Genomic DNA, 19,636 nt, shown 5'->3' on the forward strand with positions numbered 1-19,636 from the left:
GAATTAAGTAGTGTCCCTTTGAAATGTTTCGTATATTCCTTTAAATCTCTTTTCTGCAGCCAAAGGGCTATTTCTAGATCTTTCAAGCCCAAAATAGTTTTTTCAATTAGATACCAGTCCGACTCCTTAGATTGCAACAGTTGCATTTTATATATATGGGATAACATAGATGCATACCAATAGTTAAGTAGTTTAGGAAGGCCCAGTCCTCCCCGACTCCTAGGTAAAAATAAAGTAAAGATCAATACTTAGTGACAAGTTTGGGACCATTATTAAAATTATGAGTGACATAACATGTTATCCGCAATGTGAAGATGATATTCTGTTAATTCATTCATTTAACACGATTGCCTTCAAAATACTCATCCTTTTGCTTCTCAACACATTTGCTAAGCAAATACAGTTGAAGCTGTGCTGTCAGAATTTTAGAATCATTTAATGTACCCTGTATGGCTACATTGGGGGTCTAACCATCCCCTTTAAATGAAAGCAGCTTTGAGGGAAAATTGTGAATGGGTTGCTGTTGTGTAATTAATGTGATTTAACTACAGGGGGAGCAACTACAGCTGTCTGTCCAGTGTGCGAGCAGTCTAGGATTCACAGAGGGGTCATGTGACCCCAATACGTTCCTATCTTCTTTTACCTTTTCAAAATTGTTCAGATCAGATGGGCCTTTCCTAAACTATTTTAAACCAGCGCAGGAAGACAGGAACGTATCGAGGTCACGTTATGTGAGTTGAGTGTTTACAGTTTAAAGTGTGTGGGGTGCCACATACAGAATCTGCCCCAGGTGCCAAATACTCTAGGTACACCTGACCCCTTGTCAATGTCTGGCTCAGTACATAGCCACTTATAGCCACTTATGCTGTACCACAGTCAATGCCTGGCTTAGCATAAAGTGATAGCAGTTATGCTCTATCACTGTCAATGTCTGGCTCAGTATATAAATTAACAGATGAAGGCTCAGCACTTCAAGTGAGGTGTTTTAATGTCCACACACAAACAGTGGCAACATTTCGACCCCTAGAGGTCTTTATCAAGCCATAAACCGTGAAAAAAAAGTGTCCGATAACTATACAAATATATGCATTGAATACCTGTGTAAATTAATTACATAGGCGGGATTTCACATTCCCAAAAGTGAAACATTTAAAGTGACAATAGCAGTTTATAATATAAAGTATACATGTTCCATCCATGATTTTAAGTGAAGATGACAAATTCTCATAAATCAATCAGCAAAAATCGATATATGTAAAAAATATAAATAAAAAACACAGTTAAAAACAATTCCACACCAAACAGTACTAACAAAGTAAAAAATACTAATAACAACAATTGATACTGTGGATGCAGCTGCCCCTGTAAATAATAACTTAGTATGAATATTCTGTAATGGCTATTAACTCACAAATGTAGCAACATTTTTTAAACAGGAACAGCTGCTAATCCAGTTCAAATTTGACCAGATGTTGTTCTCAGATTATATATAACCCGTAACAAATAAAGATATATTAGAACATAGAACATATTAATATATTAATAAAGACAACTCTAGCATCCTGAATTACTGTATTTTCCTAAGTATAAGATGCTCCCTTGTATAAGGGGGCCGAATTTTTTTTTAAAAAAAAAATATTACATGAAGTTATTGTACTGGCTTCCTGGGCATGATATGAGTGTGATTGATGTTAGCTGCTAGCAATTGTAAGCAATCGCACTCCTATCATGCTCAGGCTGCCAGTACATGCAAATCACTTTCAGCCTCCCTGTGCCCCCTACACACGGATCCATGCTAACACACACACACACACACACATACATTAATTTACTCCCCCACCTTACCTGAACTGAACTCTGTTTTGTTCGAGCAGGAACAGGAACTGAGTGGAGTCATGTGATGCGATGTGCATTCACGTGACTCCACTAGGTTCTTGTGTCTCTGTGGCGGATCAGGAGACACTGCTGAGCAAAACAGGTAAGCAGGTCCCCTTTTTAGTAAATATATATATATATATATATATATATATATACCACCACTGTATAAGACACACCCAATTTTTAGACCCCAAATTTTTCTAAAAAAAGGTGCGTATAATACATGGGAAAATACGGTAGATGGATCAAAAAACATGGTTGCAATACTTTATGGCCAAGGTCTATATCAATGGGTCTTATACTTATATATAATAGAGGTACTATAATGGTAAATACATTTAATATCTATTAGTTAAAAATAAATCTAAATCTTTATTTAAACCCTTAGGTAAGAGGGTATCCAACTCATGGATCCACAATGCTTCTCTCTTTTTCAATATCTTTTCTCTATCACCGCCTCTTTTTAATTTTGTAACATGATCAATACAAAGGAATTTCAGATCTGATAACACATGATTCCAAAAAGTGTGAAGGGACTGGTAAATCAACTTGTTTTGTTTTAATTGTTGTTTTATGTTTAGAGAACCTAGTTATATTGAAAATACAGTGTAAAAAAGGAGGGGCATGTTGCCCTATGAGTTGCTCCTTAGGGCATCCCCTTGGAATGGAAATGGAAAGACTCTTTATTCAGGAAGGCGGTGGAGCATTTTTGTCATCTACATCTACACCTATTTACATGGTAGACTTTGTAAACAACCCTGGAAGTCCATTAAGATATATTAGAGAAGGTAGTGGAGGTAATCAGTGCATGTTATGCTATTTGCTTTACCTTTGCCATTGTAAAACATTGTACCAACAAACCAATAGTATGAAGAGGATGATGCATGATAAATATTAAAAAGTTAACAAATTGACAGATTATTTTCACCAGTAATCTAACCAGGTTTCATATGATTTAACGTAAGTGTGGACAAAATCTGGTGTCTGAGGGAACAAAAAAGCTACCTGGGTTTTAATATGGGATATTCTGCTGCCATCTTCTGGCATATAACTGAAGAAGTTTTCATGCCTGAAGTATATAGTGTATAAAATCATTTATTGAAACCACATATAGCTTGTTATTTTTCTCAATCAGTTTAGATGTTTTGGACATATTGTGTTGGATTGGATAGGTTTGGAGGTCTGCAGGAATTTGGCTTTACTCAAGCTTTTTCCAATCATTGTGGCCGTCGAGTTGTGGGTTCCAGAATTGGCAAACCAGCAAGTGTTTTTTGGACAGATAACATGAGGGTGGTTCATGTTATTATTAATCGGCCTACTTCTAGATGTTTCAGGGTGTTCCAGCAGGAGAGCGTAACCTCTCTGCATTATCTTTTCTGTTCAAAGCTCTAGGTTGGTGTGATGTTTCGTCTGATTTTTTCATCAGAAGAATATTAAAAGGATAGAAAAAAAGGTAGACATCCACAAGTGTCGTCCAGTTTCCTTGTTGCACAAGGTGTTGTCTCAAGTAGGTCTGGTATGCCGCTTTGAATATGAGGTACTACTTTTTCAGCTCTCGTTTATGCTAGCATTTTTTGGCGCTCTTCAGCTGTGTAAATTGGTCTCGCCTAGCTCTAATAGCCCTGCGGGCCTTATGTTGACAGAATGGGCTACATTTATTTATTGGGCAGACTAGGCCGGACCAGTTAGGCAAGGGTGCTAAAGTGTCAAGTAGGAAGATAGGTGGGTATTGGTGTCCGGTTAGAATCCTTTGGTCATTCCTGAAAGTCAGGCTTTAGGTTAATGGCCCATTGTTTACTCACTTACTCGCTATCAATTTACTACCATTTTTTGCCACAGTGTGTGGTTTAAATCCTAGACATTTTACTTCACACTCACCAACACTTTAGAATTGGTATGGCAATGGAGGCTTCTAATAGTGGACTACCAGCTGAGCGCATTAAGGGTATTGGTAGGTGGGCATCGGACCGTTTTAAGATCTATGTAAGACCTCCATTAATATAGTTACTTTTGTAATTATGCAGTGCAGTCTTCCCTCTTACTGACCCTACCGTGACATTGAAAGGTCCTCTCCCCCCGTAATCATCCCCAGAGTCCCTTTGTCCCCTCATTCACTAACCCATACCTCTCTTTTACTTACTCCCTGTAGTTCAGGTATAGATCAAATAAACAACACATGTAAACAGTACGTGCATGTATAGATCAACTGAATAAGACATATAAACTAGACTTGTGCATTCGTTTTCGGGCGAACATGAAAATGAACATGAATAGTGGCGAGCGAAGGTGGAGGCGGCAAAACGAAGACAAAGACGCACAAAACGAAGAATTGTTCGTCTTCGTTTTTGCGGCGCGCCCGAAAATTTTTCAAAGAAGAGGAGGACACAGATTGAGTGAGCTGATCTTCATTTGTCCAATCAGCTCACTCTTGTGACATCATGCTGAGGGCTTGTCCAATGTCTGTGCTGCTTTTTTTTTAAATCGGAAACAGTCTATATAAGAGCACACACAGCTTGCATTTGAATCCACTCATTTTCGTTGTGACTGCTTTTGCTACACTGCTGTGCTGCATCCGAGCGTTACAGAGAGAGATTGTTCTGTGTGAGACTGGTAATCCTCAGCCCGCCATTTCTCACAGTGTACTCTTACTGAAGTAGGTTTTTTTTTGTCAATTTGTCTGTGTCAATTGTGTAGAGCTGACAGTTTACTGCACACAGTGCCTCACTGGCACTGCGGTGCCCTTGCCCTGGGATGGCAGTGCCAAAAGTATTTTTTTTAACTAGATTTTGTAATATCAGGACAGTCAGTCAGTCAATAATTTAGTTATTTAAGCTGAACTGTTTGAATTATTAATTAAATAATATAATTTATAAATGTAATAGTACTACTACTATAATATAATATATAATAATAATTCATTTTAGCTAGCTAAATTAGCTATATTATATTAGCTTATTTTGCTTGAGGCATTCTGTCAGGTAGAAGAGTTAATTTATCCCACATAAATATTAACCAGTCCACTACTACCCTTAAGCTTAAGCTAGAAGTTGATAATTAATTTTATTATTAATCATATTAATATAAGAAATCCCAGCGCGATGTGACCTTCCGGTGCTCAGTCATAGGAGACCCGGCGGAAGTGCCAGGTAGCAGCAGAGGTTGTCTACACGCATTGTGCAGACGTCCACCGGCTGCCCCCACTTAACACTAGGGAGTCTGGAGCACGGGGGACAAGTGTAGGGAAGCATTGGTAAATTGGGGGAGGGGGCATATGGGGTATAAGGCATATCTGGGGCAGAGTGGCATATAAGGGGTATAAGGTATATCAGGGGAGCAGAGTGGCATATCAGGGAGGCAGAGTGGCATATCAGGGAGGCAGAGTGGCATATAGGGGGGGTATAAGATCATCTGAACAACCAACAACCTCGACAGTTCAGCCTGACTCGAACGACTTATCCTCATCCAAGCAGTCCTCTCCTACTTTTTTCACTTCCTCTCAACCAACTAGATTGTAAGCTCACAAGAGGAGGGCCCTCTTTGTCTTTTGTACTAGTTTGTTATTGTTTGTGATTTTAAATTTATCCCACCTGATTGTAAAACACTATGGAATCTGCTGGCACTATATAAATAAATGTACCATATTTGCTTGATTATAAGACGACCCCCAAAAATTTGAATATTAATTTAGGAAAAAAGAAAAAGCCTGAATATAAGACTACCCTATAAGAAAAAAGTGTTACTAGTAAATATTAATTCATATGCAAACTATTTTTTCATATTTAATAAAAACTATGATTGAGAAAAATGCATTTTTGTTTGTATTTCCTTTTATTTGCCAACCCCCCAGATATGCCTTACACCCCCTTATATGCCACTCTGCCCCCCAGAAATACCTTATACCCCCTATATGCCACTCTGCCTCCCTGATATTCCTTTTAACCCCCTATATGCCACTCTGCCTCCCTGATATTCCTTTTACCCCCTTTATGCCACTCTGCCTCACTGATATTCTTTGTAACCCCCTGTGACGGACCGACCAGGGGCCTCAGGTTGTCCCTCTTCGCCAAGAGCGACTTCTCCCTTCAGGACAATAATTCCCCACAATCCGTATGCAATATCGCTATGCAGTCCCCAAATAACCAGGCAAGACTAGTCTTTAGATACAACAAGAGGAGAACTGATTTATTTTAGACAGAGACGGCTGGATATATCCAGCAAAACACACATTAACATAAAACAAGATACTGTGATACAAACCACCCCCCTTAATGTGCCTCCCAGAGACAACAGGGGCAGTAAAGGGATTAACAATACAAAAGGATACAGATGCCACTAAAATAAGTAATACACATTGTCTTGATTAGATTATCTCCCAGACCTTAGCGCGCCGCGTGCAAACAACCAGGAAACAAAGAAATCGTAAAATACACCTTTATCAACAACACACAAAAGGATAACATCAGCTGAGGGGCAGGGTGACTCCAGGAACCGTCAAAGTCCCAAAATGCAGGAACCCCAAATCTGTTTCCGAGCGCCACAGTCTTTCGAGTCTCTTATGATTTGGATAACGTGGCACTCCTTACCAGGGCCCATAGTCTGAGGCTGGCACTCAGTCCCCTCCTGGAGCCCATGGCACATGGTTCTGTGGAGTGACTAATCATGCTTTTCTGTTTGGCTGATGAGTCTAGATTTGGCAGATGCAAGAAAAACATTATCTGCCTGACTGCATTGTGCCAACTGTAAAGTTTGGTGGAGGAGGGATAATGGTATGGGGCAGTTTTTCAGGGGTTGGGCTAGGCCTCTTACTTGTGGAGGTAAATCTTACCAGTGAAGGTAAATGTCAATGCTTGAGCATACAGTGAAGGAAACAAATATTGGATCCCCTGCTGATTTTGTATGTTTGCCCACTGACAAAGACATGATGTCACGACCACTCACACCAATGCACTCATCGCAGAAGTTCTTCCGCCCAGAAGACCGCTACCAAAGGAGGCACTTGGCAGTCGTAACCCAGGACTTTGATGATCCCAACAGTGAGGAGGCCAGGTGTTAGCGGATATAATATAGATATGAGTCGATAATGCCAGGAGCAGGAATCAGTGTAGTACAGGATCCAAGAACGAACTCAGGAGTTAACACAATCAGGATAGTCAGGATAGCCGTGTCGGTACACAAAGCGGGTAGTCCTACAAGCTGGGGGTCAATCTCAGAGCGGGTTATCAGACGAGCCAAACTAGTTGTGACAGAACCCTCCATCACTGGGGCCCCTGGAGAGGCCTGAGAGCCAGCCTCCTCCCTATCGACTATGGGCCCAGGCCTTGTAGAGACTTCTGTGTGTGGATACAGGGGTTCAGTTTCTGCTGATGTTCCCCATGTTTTAGCACTCAAAAATGTAACATCAGCTGGACATCCTGTGGTAGGATGAAGGCTGATTGTCTTTGCATTGTTGATTGTATAGGTGTGAAGTGTTTCCCCTGTTATTGTGTGAGTTAGCCCTTGTCTTAAAAACCCCCTGTAGGTATGACTAGGTGTCACTGCTGCATACCTAATTATCAATTACATAACAGGTAGCTGTTAATCCTGTGAGCTCCGGTTATCCCTGTGTCCTGGCCATTGTCTGTCTCAAGCCAATTATATGTCTATCGTCATTCCACGTCTACATCCCCAATTAATGTAATTATTTATGTCTCATGTCATTCTGTCCTTCCCCCGGATATTGTGTTGCAGGATTTGATCTAATTACTTCCTTCCTGCCATGGTAATTAGATCATGTGATATTTGTCTTGCCCCTTTTCTTACTTGTGTATATATAGCTCTGTCTTTGGTTTTAATAAAGGAGTCCTGTTTTCACCTCAACATGAGTGTTGCCTGATGTTTGGGGTGGGCTGTAGCCACGCTGTGTAGCTAAGCTTCGGATAGCCACAGTGCCAATGCAGCTTCGGTGCAGCGACGTCCCCCCTTCTATCTACAACGCTGGTCCTGCCTGGCGCTGAAGGGGTTACTTGTTGGTGTCCCGGCAGGAGGAAGCAACGTTTGGCGGGAGTACCCAGTCGGGGTACAGGTCGGTCCCGTCACATTAGTAACCAGACAATACAGGCAAAGATACAACATCATGGAGGTCATGGGGTGGCCTAGCCAGTCTCCAGACCTTAATCCCATAGAAAATCTGTGTCTGGAGCTGAAAGTTTGAGTTGCCAAACGTCAGCCTCGAAACCTTAATGACTTGGAGAGGATCTGCAAAGAGGAGTGGGACAAAATCCCTCTTGAGATGTGTGCAAACCTGGTGGCCAACTACAAGAAACGTCTGACCTCTGTGATTGCCAACAAGGGTTTTGCCACCAAGTACTTATTTCACTGAATAAAATGCGAAGCAGTTTATAATTTATTTGAAATGCGTTATTCTGGATTTTTTTTTTGTTATTCTGTCTCTCACTGTTCAAAATAAATTAACATTATAGACTGATCATGTCTTTGTCAGCGGGCAAAGGTACAAAATCAGCAGGGGATCAAATCATTTTTTCCTTCACTGTACCAAGACATTTTGGACAATGCTATGCTTCCAACTTTGTGGGAACAGTTTGGGGCCCTTTTCTATTCCAGTATGACTGTGCCAAAGGGCACAAAGCAAGGTTGGATGAGTTTGGTGTAGAAGAACTTGACTTTGGCTTTAACACACAGGGACTGACTCAGTCTGGGTGGTTCAGTGCAGCTCTGCAAGCATCCAGCAGTAAACATATAAAGCCAACCAAAGACTTAGCTTCTTACAAGTCAACCAGAGACTGAGCTGTTACCTGCCAACCACAGGAAGAGCTGGCACCTGCGATCCAGCCAACCAGAGGCAAAGATAATAGAAAAAAATAGATAAACCAGTATTTTTGTCAATGCTAACATAGATTACTATATACAGCACTGTAATTTATTCTCAAAGACAAAAATATTTTTTCCTTTGTATATCTTTATTACCACAATCAAAATCAGTACCATCTCAATGCATTGACACAGTTGCCCCAGGTTCTAGGCCCCGCGGTGACGCACACAGCTGAGCTACCAGTCTTGAGACCAGCCATCCGACAATATGTGCGGCTACAGTTGTAAAAGAGATCTGCACAGATTGAGACACAGATCTCCCATAATCCTCCGTGCGTCTGCCAGTCAGCATCACACCAGATATGTCATCAGGCAAACAGACTCAGAGACTGGGGACAGGGAGGTAAGGGGATTAAATGATAATGATAGGAGATGGAAATGATAGTGGGGAGGAATATGATAATGGTGGGAGGTATGAATATGGTGGTTGGGGGATATGATTTATATGAATTATGATGTGAGTGGGTGGGGTGTGATGATGGTCAGGGGCAACTCTACGCTTACACACACACATACAACCACTCCAATTTACACATACATGCACATATACACTTCCTCTCTAAAATTAAACACACACACATTTTTAAATAAAATTGTAGATTTTGTTTGGATTTTTATTAAAAAATATTCTAGGCATTGCTGTTAATCTATGTCTCTCAGCTGATCTGTACCTGCAGTGCAGGGTTGGCATGTTATATTCAGTTGATCGCTAAGCGTTCCATGTGGTTCCCATTTGATCTATACTCACAAAGCAGGGTTTGCATGTGTTAGTCAGTTGATTTGTTTTCATGTGGTTTTCATTTGATCTATACCTGCAATGCAGGGTTTGCACATGCCATTCAGTTGGTCTCTATGTTTCCATGTGGCTCTCATTTGATCCACACCTGCAATGATGGGTTTAAATGTGATATTCAGTTGATCTCTATGATGCCATGTGGTTCTCATTTGATCCATATCTGCAATGCAGGGTTTGCATGTATTATTTAGTTAATCTCTGTTTCCATGTGGTTCTCAAGTGCCGCATAAAGTGCCGCCTGGGTCCAATGGACCCATGCTAAGGCCCGCCCTACTTTTGTGGCCACTTGCCTGTGATTGCCCGCTATCCCTCACTGCTTTCCATTCCATGTGCACACACATATATGCATATTTCTGTTTCTGTTCAAGAATCCTCGCTTGACATAATTTTTTTAAGTTGCGTAGGGGCCCCAGTGCATTGCTTTGCAAAGCTGGTAAGAAGGCCCTGATAACAATACTTGTATTAAATACCTGCAAACAGTCCTCAATATAAAGTTCCAGGCCCCAAGTACTTAAATCATAAAGATACATTATAAGCAGCATGTAACGCCTGTTGTAAAGAGGGTGATATCAAATAAAAAACAATAAAACACCAGAATATCCCGGTAGACTTTAGACACTGGCAAGGCCCCTCTTCTCCTTCTGTACTGGTATTTATTATGTGGGATTTACTGTTACATTCAGTACATAGTAGTTCACAGAAGAATTATGAAGTATAAGGCAGATGGACATACATGTGTTCATGTAGCAATAATTTGAATTTAGGATCAAATTTCAAACATGTAAATGTTTAGCCCTTAACTTTGATACACAAATGTCCATCAGCCCTTGTATTGTCCCCATCAGCCCCTGTCGTGTTCCCACCTCAGCCTCTGCCATTCTCCCCACAGCCCCTGTATTGTTCCCATCAGACCTTGTAATGTCCCCACCAGCCCCTGCCATGTCGTCTCAGCCCTGTCCCCACCAGTCCCTTCCACACCCTCTCAGTTATGTCCCCCACCATTCTCTGTCGTGCCCTCACCAGCCCCATCATGTTTTCCCAAAGCCCCTGTATGTCGCCTCCGCAGACTCTGCTTTACACCTTTTAGCGTCTGTATTCATGAGAGGGACTCATTTTATGGTGGTCTGCTTCAGAAGCTCTTACAGCTGCGTGGGACCTTCCGAAGACTCAGTAAGGTATTTTTGCGACACTTTATTGTTTTACAATAAAGGTGCCCAGGACCTCAAAATTATATATATATATATATATATACTGTATGACCAAAAGTGTGAGAATATCCATCTCCTTTTTGATTCAACCACACCCATTGCTAACAGATGTACACCTACTGGAATGCATAGTGCCTCCTGTAACGTTTGTTCTAGAAGGGATAATGGTCTGGTTGTTTTTCAGAGTTTGGGCTAGGGCTCTTTAGTTCCAGTGAAGGGTACTGTTGATCCTACAGCATACAAAGACATTTAAGAGAATTGTTTCCAACTTTGTGGCACCTGTTTGGGAAAGCCTCAGGTCTGTCCTCCATAAGCAATGGCGCACATAGCTCCCCCTGTTTCTGTTCATGAATCCTCGCTTGACATCATTTTTTTAAGTTGCGTAGGGGCCCCAGTGCATTGCTTTGCAAAGCTGGTAAGAAGGCCCTGATAACAATACTTGTATTAAATACCTGCAAACAGTCCTCAATATAAAGGTCCAGACCCCAAGTACTTAAATCATAAAGGCACATTATAAGCAGCATGTAACGCCTGTTGTAAAGTAGGTGTACACCTACTGGAATGCATAGTGCCTCCTGTAACATTTGTTCTAGAAGGGATAAATGTCTGGTTGTTTTTCAGGGTTTGGGCTAGGGCTCTTCAGTTCCAGTGAAGGGTAATGTTGATCCTACAGCATACAAAGACATTTTAGAGAATTGTTTCCAACTTTGTGGCACCTGTTTGGGAAAGCCTCATTCCTGTTCCAGCATGACTTTAACCTTGTGCACAAAGAAAGGCTGCATCTGTCCATTAAAAAACTTTTATAGTGGTACACTAAAAATTAAAAGGGGAATCATGGTTGAATAAGCAAAAATTAGAAAAAAGCTCCAAGCTTTAGAAAACAATATGGAGGCCATAAGCAATGGCGCACATAGCTCTCACGTGGCTATTAAAATATGACAGGCAGGTGTCTATGATTCCCAATACGTCCCACTTATTGGTCACACCCAATAAGTGTGACACCCAGCCCCATAGGTGTCCTGATTTGGACACCTGAAATGTTAGATATTTCTGCATGCCAACGCCTGTAACTTAACCTTTTGTGAGTTTTCACATGTCCCCTCCTAAAACTTGCTAAATCCCCCCGCACAAGGTTCCCAGGTCTTGTGTCTGCAAAATCATCAGAAATCATCACCCCTTCACCACCGTGCTTGACAGTTGGTATGAGGTGTTTGTGCTAATATGCTGTGTTTAGTTTTCGCCAAACACTGTGCATTATGGCTAAATATCTCCAATTTGTTCTCGTCTGTCCAAAGGACATTGTTCCAGAAGTCTTGTGGTTTATTCAGATGCAACTGTACTGCCATGTTCCTTCCAAACATCATGAACTTTAACATTTAACATGCTAACTGGCATTGTCAGAGATGTAACTCTTGGGATTTTTTTTTACAATTTCTCTGAACATTGCATGGTCTGACCTTGGGGTGAATTTGCTGGGACATCCACCCCTGGGAAGATTGGCAACTGTCTTGAATGTTTTCCACTTTTGAATGATCTTTCTCACTGTAGAATGATGGACTTTAACCTCTTAATGACAAGACTGTTTTTTTACTTCTAATACACTTGTTGGGACAAAGGCTGTTTTAATATTTTTTTGTGGTGTTGCTGTTTAGCTGTAATTTTCCTCTTTCTCATTTAGTGTGCCCACACATATAATATCATGTTTGTTTTTTTTCAGGACAAAGGTGTTATTTTATCATCTAATTTACTTTTAACTAAATTATATAGTGATTTTGTTTTTAGAAAAGGCCTTTTTCTGACTTTTGTTTGAAAAATCTATAACTCATCTGCAAAAGCTAATGAAAAAAGCTGCTAAATAGAGTCTAATATTTGTCCTGAGTTTAGAAATACCCAATGTTTATTTTATTTTTTTGCTATTTCAAAACTATTTTTTTTTTCAAATATGGTCATACTGCCCCCATGTCCTATTTGGGAAATCTATAAAGCCTACCAATTTTATTTACCATATATGTTTGAAAACTAGACAAATGCTAGTATTTTAATTCTTTCCCTGCACCAATTCTACCACCAGTCTTTGTCAAACTTTATGGTAGTATTTTTTTGGGCGTTTTTTTTACACACTTTTTACTTCAGGTATGAATTTACATCTCCTGGTATATGCCACTGTCAAACAACACATCAATATGTGTTCCGCAACATCTCAGTGATACCCCATGCATGGGTTTGTTGTTTGCATGTTAATAGGTCACATTTGGGAGGCGTGCATTTTTCAAATTTAAATTTTGACATGTTCAAAATTCTGCCCCTTGTCCTATTTGGGAGATCTTTGAAACTGGCCAATTCAATTTAACCCATCAAGTAGAAACATAGAAAGTGATGGCAGATAAGAACTATTTTACCCAACCTCTGAATACTTCCCTTAGTCCCTGGCCTTATCTTATATCTAGTTCTTGCTTCTCTAAGATAATTTCTGATGTCTTGGGGGGATAATTGCAAGTCACCTTACATCCTCCTGTGCATACAAGTTGGTTTTAGTGAATCTGTTAGTTGGATTTTGTTTACTCATTGAGCCTATAGTTTAGAAAACGAAACCCATTATCTGTCAAATTTTCTTTTGGAAGCTATATTACTGAGCCATTTGGCCAAACTTGCCCTTGGGCTTAATGGGGCCTGCCCTCCCCTGGCTAGAGTAACACACAAGACATCAAATGTACCCATCTTTCTTACCTATAGTAACACACTGATATCAGGACTCCACTCAGAGACATCGAGGAAATCAGTATCTCACTTACTGTTACTGTTTTTCAAAGAGACTCTTATGCAATAAGACAAATGTATTAGGGATCAAGTATCATATTGCTAAAAAAATGACTTGTAAACCCTCAAATATACTTTAGGAAGAAATACTTGTCACAAGTCACCAAAATATCTTGGCTATATATCATGATATTTCCTAAGATTCCAAGTTAAAAGGTGTTGTGTAGAGTTCGCAATGTTCCATTTATCTATGTTATTTGTCATGTTGTCCCCATACTTCTTGTGGTGCAGGGTCAATTTTCAGTGGCTGTAAAGGTAAAATGTCCTTTTTTTCCATCACTCCAGGTTTAGTTTTCAGAGACTGTAAGGGTACAATTTCCTTCTCTTTTGCTGGTGTTTTCTTGCTGCATCAAGACAAAGAAAAAAACCTTACAATACAAGATAACCAAGTAAACATCCTTGACCCTATAAATTGGCAAGGTACACATACTCCAGAATAAACATTGGGGTTAACTTGTGGACCCTTCTCATCCTATAAATGTGGCTTTATGTTAAATCGACATAAATTGACTACTGTGACCTTTCATATGTTGTAACCTGGAAATTTCTATTATTCTTGGAAGTGGGAAACAACAAATGGTTCATTTTTGGAAAGAGGTGCCACTGGCAGGTATCTTTATCTTAATCAGCACACTCACCTTACTTTTAAGCACAAAATTAAGTATGTGATGTGCTGTATTTATATAATGAATATAATATATGAATATAATGAATATACAATAAATCATATTTCTTTCTAGAATACTTTATTGGAAATGTTGTAAGCGCTAGTAAACAATCCTAACAAAAACCTTTAATGGGAACCTAATATTCCTTTTATAACCACCCCATATCTTTTTTAGCATAGAAGAGTCATATGATATTGTAATCATGTATAATAACTTGAGAGAAATCATATCTATTTAGACACTATAAGCCTTATCGTATTTTAAATAGATATGCTTCTTCCTCTCTAAAATGTAAGTGTTTAAAAATAGAGGTAAACCAGCCTGCTTTATACCAGGTTATCTACACATAGTACATGTGATGCCCCTCTCTCCTGTGATGGTTAAATTCCTTCTACTCCTCTGCACTACAGAAAACATCAGAGCACATTTTTATAGTGAATTGCATGGAGCCTGCAGGTGATCTCTTTTGTTATCGGTCTTCCCCTGGCCAGCTGGCAGCTTTTCACCTCAGCAGGTGTTGGATCCCTATCTGACAGTGTAACTAATTGATTTGTGTATATTGCGTCTAGTAATATAGTTGAATATGTATGTATTTATGTGCTACAAATAATATGCACAGTGCCTTCTCCGATCAGTCTAATGCATTTCTCCTTCATACTTTCTCAAATGTTTTTGCATGTAATGTAGCGACTAAATAAATGTATAGTTTTATATAACAAGTTTAGTCCTGTTTCTGTCTTCCCTTTCTGTATGATACACAAACTAGTTTGCTACAATGTTGGATATGGCCAAGGGAAACAGGAAAAACCAAGGAGTAGAGGGTGACTTACCAACAACTGCAGGAGAAAATAGGATCATGCTGTCTCTGTGTAGATCTTTCACAACCGGAGAATAAAGAGACTGGCTTACCTTTCGATAATGCGATGGATTAGCTATAATTACAAAGATACACTTACCCCATCTCCACTTCTTCTATAGTGTCTGGTAGAGGTTTGTTGACAGTCTCTGGCAGGAAGTAGGCTACTAGCCCAGATAAAACAGGGACACCTCCGTAGATTAAAAGTGGTAAGAAAGGATAAAAATCTCCCAACATTTTCACGAGAGGAGCAACGATTCCACCCAAACGTGCCATGGTGCTGCCCAGCCCAAGGCCACTCTGTCTAATAATACATAATATTATCCTTATAAGCACACTGTGGCTCACAACACATGACAACTGAATGTTCATAGGTATATTTTATTCATGTAATTTAAGTACCCGACAAAGGGTGGGCATCTTTAGTCTGACTGTCACCCTGAGAGATTAGTTAATTTCTTCCATGTTAGCAGCATAAACTGACTTCAGTTAGTTTTATTACTTACAGACAGTGCTGGAGCTGACTGGTGGTCAGTACATCCCATGCAGGGGGATGTGTTCAGGCGAACACACCTCCTGTATTGCAAATAGCTGTATGTTATCTATTATTTTAGACCAATCTAACAATTTACTCTTTATCATACTGGCCTTAGTAAACAATGGATGGGCTTAGTGTTAATCACTCAACTGGACACTCTTACTAATGAAAGTCTATGGAGGACTTTATCAGCATTGACAGAGGGCCCATGCATCTCAAATGGGCTATTTACCAGTTTGGCACCCTCCCAATCCCAGTGAGCAGGGGACTAAACAGGGGACGAGGGTGAGAGGAGGCACAGTATGACCTCATCACCTCCCATAAAGTATTTTCAGACCCTTTCAACCTCACATAATCTAAGTGATCAGGGTGGGCACAGGTGTCGCACAAAAGGGGTTATTGTGTTTATTTTTAACTTTTTTAGGATATATACATTTGGGGAAAATGCAAATTGCGATTTATCTTCTATGCCCTCGATTGAAACTCACAAAATGTAGATGTACTGTACAAACAACTTAAAAGACAATTGTGAATTGCAAATGTTAGCGGTGTGGTCAAGTTAACCCTTAACTCCATTTTTTAGTGTATAAACCAAACAGTGTAACCAACCTCCCTACCTGCACTACTTCTGCTAGCCATGTGTTTTATGGTTAGACAAAACATGCATTTATTAAACAAAACAGTGATAATGCGTACACAACAGACTCACAAAAAAGCATACCTTTTGGACCTAATACTCACCTTATAACTGTGGGGTACAGCTCTGTGGTGAAAAGAAAAGCACAGCTAAATGATGCCGCAAAGCAGCCCTTTCCAAATACTGCCAAACTGGTTCTGAGCACCTGTAACTCTTAATCATATAAAACAACTACTCAGTGATGGCGAGGGAGTAACAATTTCAATAAATGTGATATTCTTTAGAAACAGTGAGATAGCATTATTACCCCAGAGGTGTATTAGTGAAAGTTGGTTTCTTACCAGTTGGCACAAAGATATTTGCGAGGACAGCAAGTCCACCAAGAATGAGGGAGACACCCTGTGTCACTCTGCGGCCTATATAGATCATGCTTGTGGTGGAAATCAGTTTGGCTGGAATGTCAACAGCTCCAAAGATAACCTGGATTAGGTAGATGCTGACACCAAACTTCTGCAGATCCATAGCTAGACCATAGTACGCAAAACTAGTGGAAAACCTGAAATCATCAGTAAAACAGAGTAAGATTTAAACATTGTGTGTATACTTTCTGTCTCTAGATCAGCGAGTCTTAAACCTATTACTCCTTTAATAACACTGAAACACCTTTCAGTCACAACTAAGTTGGCATCTAAGTCACATTTAAATTTACCCACCGCATGACAACTGTTTTTACTTCTTACATGGTTAAGTACAAATAATGTGTTCTTATGAAGTGGAAAGCTGAATTGAAGGGCAAGGATGTAACATGGTACAGTTATAGGACAGATTGTTGGAATCTTACCATATAAAGCTCACACCACATGATATTCTGCGCAAAGTGGTGGTCCGAACCAAATCAATAATGCTGTAGGATGATGTCGCACAAGCCATCTCTTTTATCATGTCAGATTTCAGAGTCTAGGAGAATACGCAGGCAATTATAGATAAAATGTCATTCTGGTGCGAATCTAACAACCAATTGAATAAATAAATTAGCAGTAACACTGAATTGGTTATCGTTGTGACAAGACATTTTATATATATATATATATATATATATATATATATATATATATATATATCCCCAATGTTCCATTTATTAAGGTCATTATATTAGCACAACATTGGTATTTGACTGCCTTGACTCTTTTTTCCAAGGTCTATATAGAGAGCCAGTTGTTGCTGTCTTCCTTCTGACAGCAGGAGCTGGAAATGCTGGCTCCTCGCTAACATAAAAGCAGCACTGGCAATAAAAAAAAAATATAAAATTAAAAGGGATTGTGTAAGAGACCATTTAACTTCTTCAATGCTGTAGTACAAAACACCTCTGTGTGTAGTTAACCTCTTCAGTGCTAAAGTGCAAATTATTTAACACGTTTAATGCTGGACTTTTATCACTCATAAATAAATCATTGGCAGTATACTGTGTATGGAATCTTTCCTGCATTCAATCCTGCTTGTGCTAGTGTCTGCCTGCCTAGGCCCAGTGCCCTACTACTACTACTGCTGCACCTCTTTGATCATCCTTACTCTGGGGACATTTCTTAAAAAGATTCCTATAATATTGGAATAATATAATGGTAATTCACTCCTGCTCCACGGGCTTGCATGCGGCTATCATCTGCCAGTTAGGGTGACCACATGTCCCGGATTACCTGGGACAGTCCCGCAATGGGACTTTAAGTCCTGGGTCCCAGGCAGCCCCAATCCGGGACAATGCATTGTCCAATGCAGGGTCTAATATATATTATATATATATATATATATATATTGGCAGCAGGATCTAATATTTATATATATATATTGACAGCAGGGGCTAATAGTAATATATATCGGCAGCAGGGGCTAATATTAATATATATATTGGCAGCAGGGGCTAATATTTATATATATTGTGATCCTGCACCCACACAGGGTACCAAACAGTCCTCTAGGGTATTAATGCCACATCTCAGTTAGGTAATCAACCACAATTTATTTGTAGTCCACGTATGCAGATATTTACAGAATTACATAGTACACAAATTCCCTACAAACAAAAGCCTCGCTCGTCTGAGCACTTACTCATATAACATATAACTTCCTCACTACTCAGGGTCCAAACTAAACAAAACATAATCCCACCAACCTTTTTGATGGTCTCTTTTGTGCATAGCTCTGGTGCTTCCAAACAAACTCTCTCTCTTTTTCTCTGTCCAACAGGTCAGGCTTTATTGCAGTCAGTGCAGCTAATTACTTGCAGCTGACCAGTGCATTAGAGTCAGCTTCAACTCCTGGCCTGGATCCTGTGTCAGTCCAGGTGCATGTAAACTGCGGGGTGGAGCACCAGCCTGCCCTATATGTCATATAAAATCCTGCAAAATCGAGGGGGAATGTATACCCCTTCCACAACAACACTCCACACCTTGTTACATTATATATATATATATATATATATATATATATATATATATATATATATATATATTGGCAGCAGGATCTAATATTTATATATATATTGACAGCAGGGGCTAATAGTAATATATATCGGCAGCAGGGGCTAACATCAGCAGCAGGATTTAATATTTATATATATTGGCACCAGGGGCTAATAGTAATATATATCGGCAACAGGGGGCTAATATTAATGAAACTGTCAGTTCAGCTGTTATTTTGAAACCATAGTCTTTACTTCAAAGAGATAAGTACATATTATGTATATATATATATATATATATATACACACCTGTGTGTGTGATCTCATGTGCTTCATAGTATGTCCCTGAATGGCAGAAATAAAATGTGGTCACCCTACTGCCAGTGAGTCCCTGCCTAGGCCCAGTCCCCTACTGTCAGGGACCTTCTCCTTTGGGAACCCCCCTCCAAAAAGGCCTCCGAAAGGCCAGGAAATGAAATTTGCTGGGGAAAACAAACTAGGTAAAAACTATATGAAAATTTAGTCCGAAGCGATTTTGCTTGCCACGTACATTTTTACTAAAAACCTACCTATTCATAAAAGCATACAATCTAGCCTCCTAATTCCCACAAACTGCATCCTGAAGAAACCACCCATCCTCCCATCTATTCCAAAGAAATGCTCAGAGCAATTGTACATAATAGGTGTCCCTTACGAAAAAATTACTGTAGTTTTTCTGAAGTAATACTGCAGTTTTTTGGACATGAAAAAACTGCAATACTGCACTTTTACTGCAGTATTATTGCACATTCACTGCAGTTTTACTGCATTTGTACTTCACTGTACTGCAGTTTTACTGCAGTTATTTTTGTACGGAAGTACAAATGCAATAAAGCTACAGTACATTGAAGTACAACTGCAGGTTTGCAATATAAAA

At 39.7% G+C, this 19,636-nt stretch overlaps 1 protein-coding gene across 1 annotated transcript in view; it reads right to left on the minus strand.

Moving 5' to 3' along the window:
- Window positions 1-13,759: 13,759 nt before the first annotated feature.
- LOC149281734 (solute carrier family 22 member 6-A-like) overlaps window positions 13,760-19,636 on the minus strand; it is a 30,477-nt gene continuing 24,600 nt past the window's right edge. The window contains exons 6-10 of the mRNA XM_089499039.1: window positions 17,107-17,222; window positions 16,607-16,821; window positions 16,370-16,478; window positions 15,191-15,394; window positions 13,760-13,910 (exon numbers count right to left, since the gene is read on the minus strand). Of these exons, the coding sequence (XP_089355165.1) occupies window positions 13,760-13,910; window positions 15,191-15,394; window positions 16,370-16,478; window positions 16,607-16,821; window positions 17,107-17,222 (795 nt within the window). The remainder of the gene's footprint in view (window positions 13,911-15,190; window positions 15,395-16,369; window positions 16,479-16,606; window positions 16,822-17,106; window positions 17,223-19,636) is intronic.

This window comes from Sceloporus occidentalis, unplaced genomic scaffold (genome assembly GCF_023333645.1).
Source record: "Sceloporus occidentalis isolate IW3139 unplaced genomic scaffold, rSceOcc1.0.p SCAF_128, whole genome shotgun sequence".
Taxonomy (NCBI): Eukaryota; Metazoa; Chordata; class Lepidosauria; order Squamata; family Phrynosomatidae; genus Sceloporus; species Sceloporus occidentalis.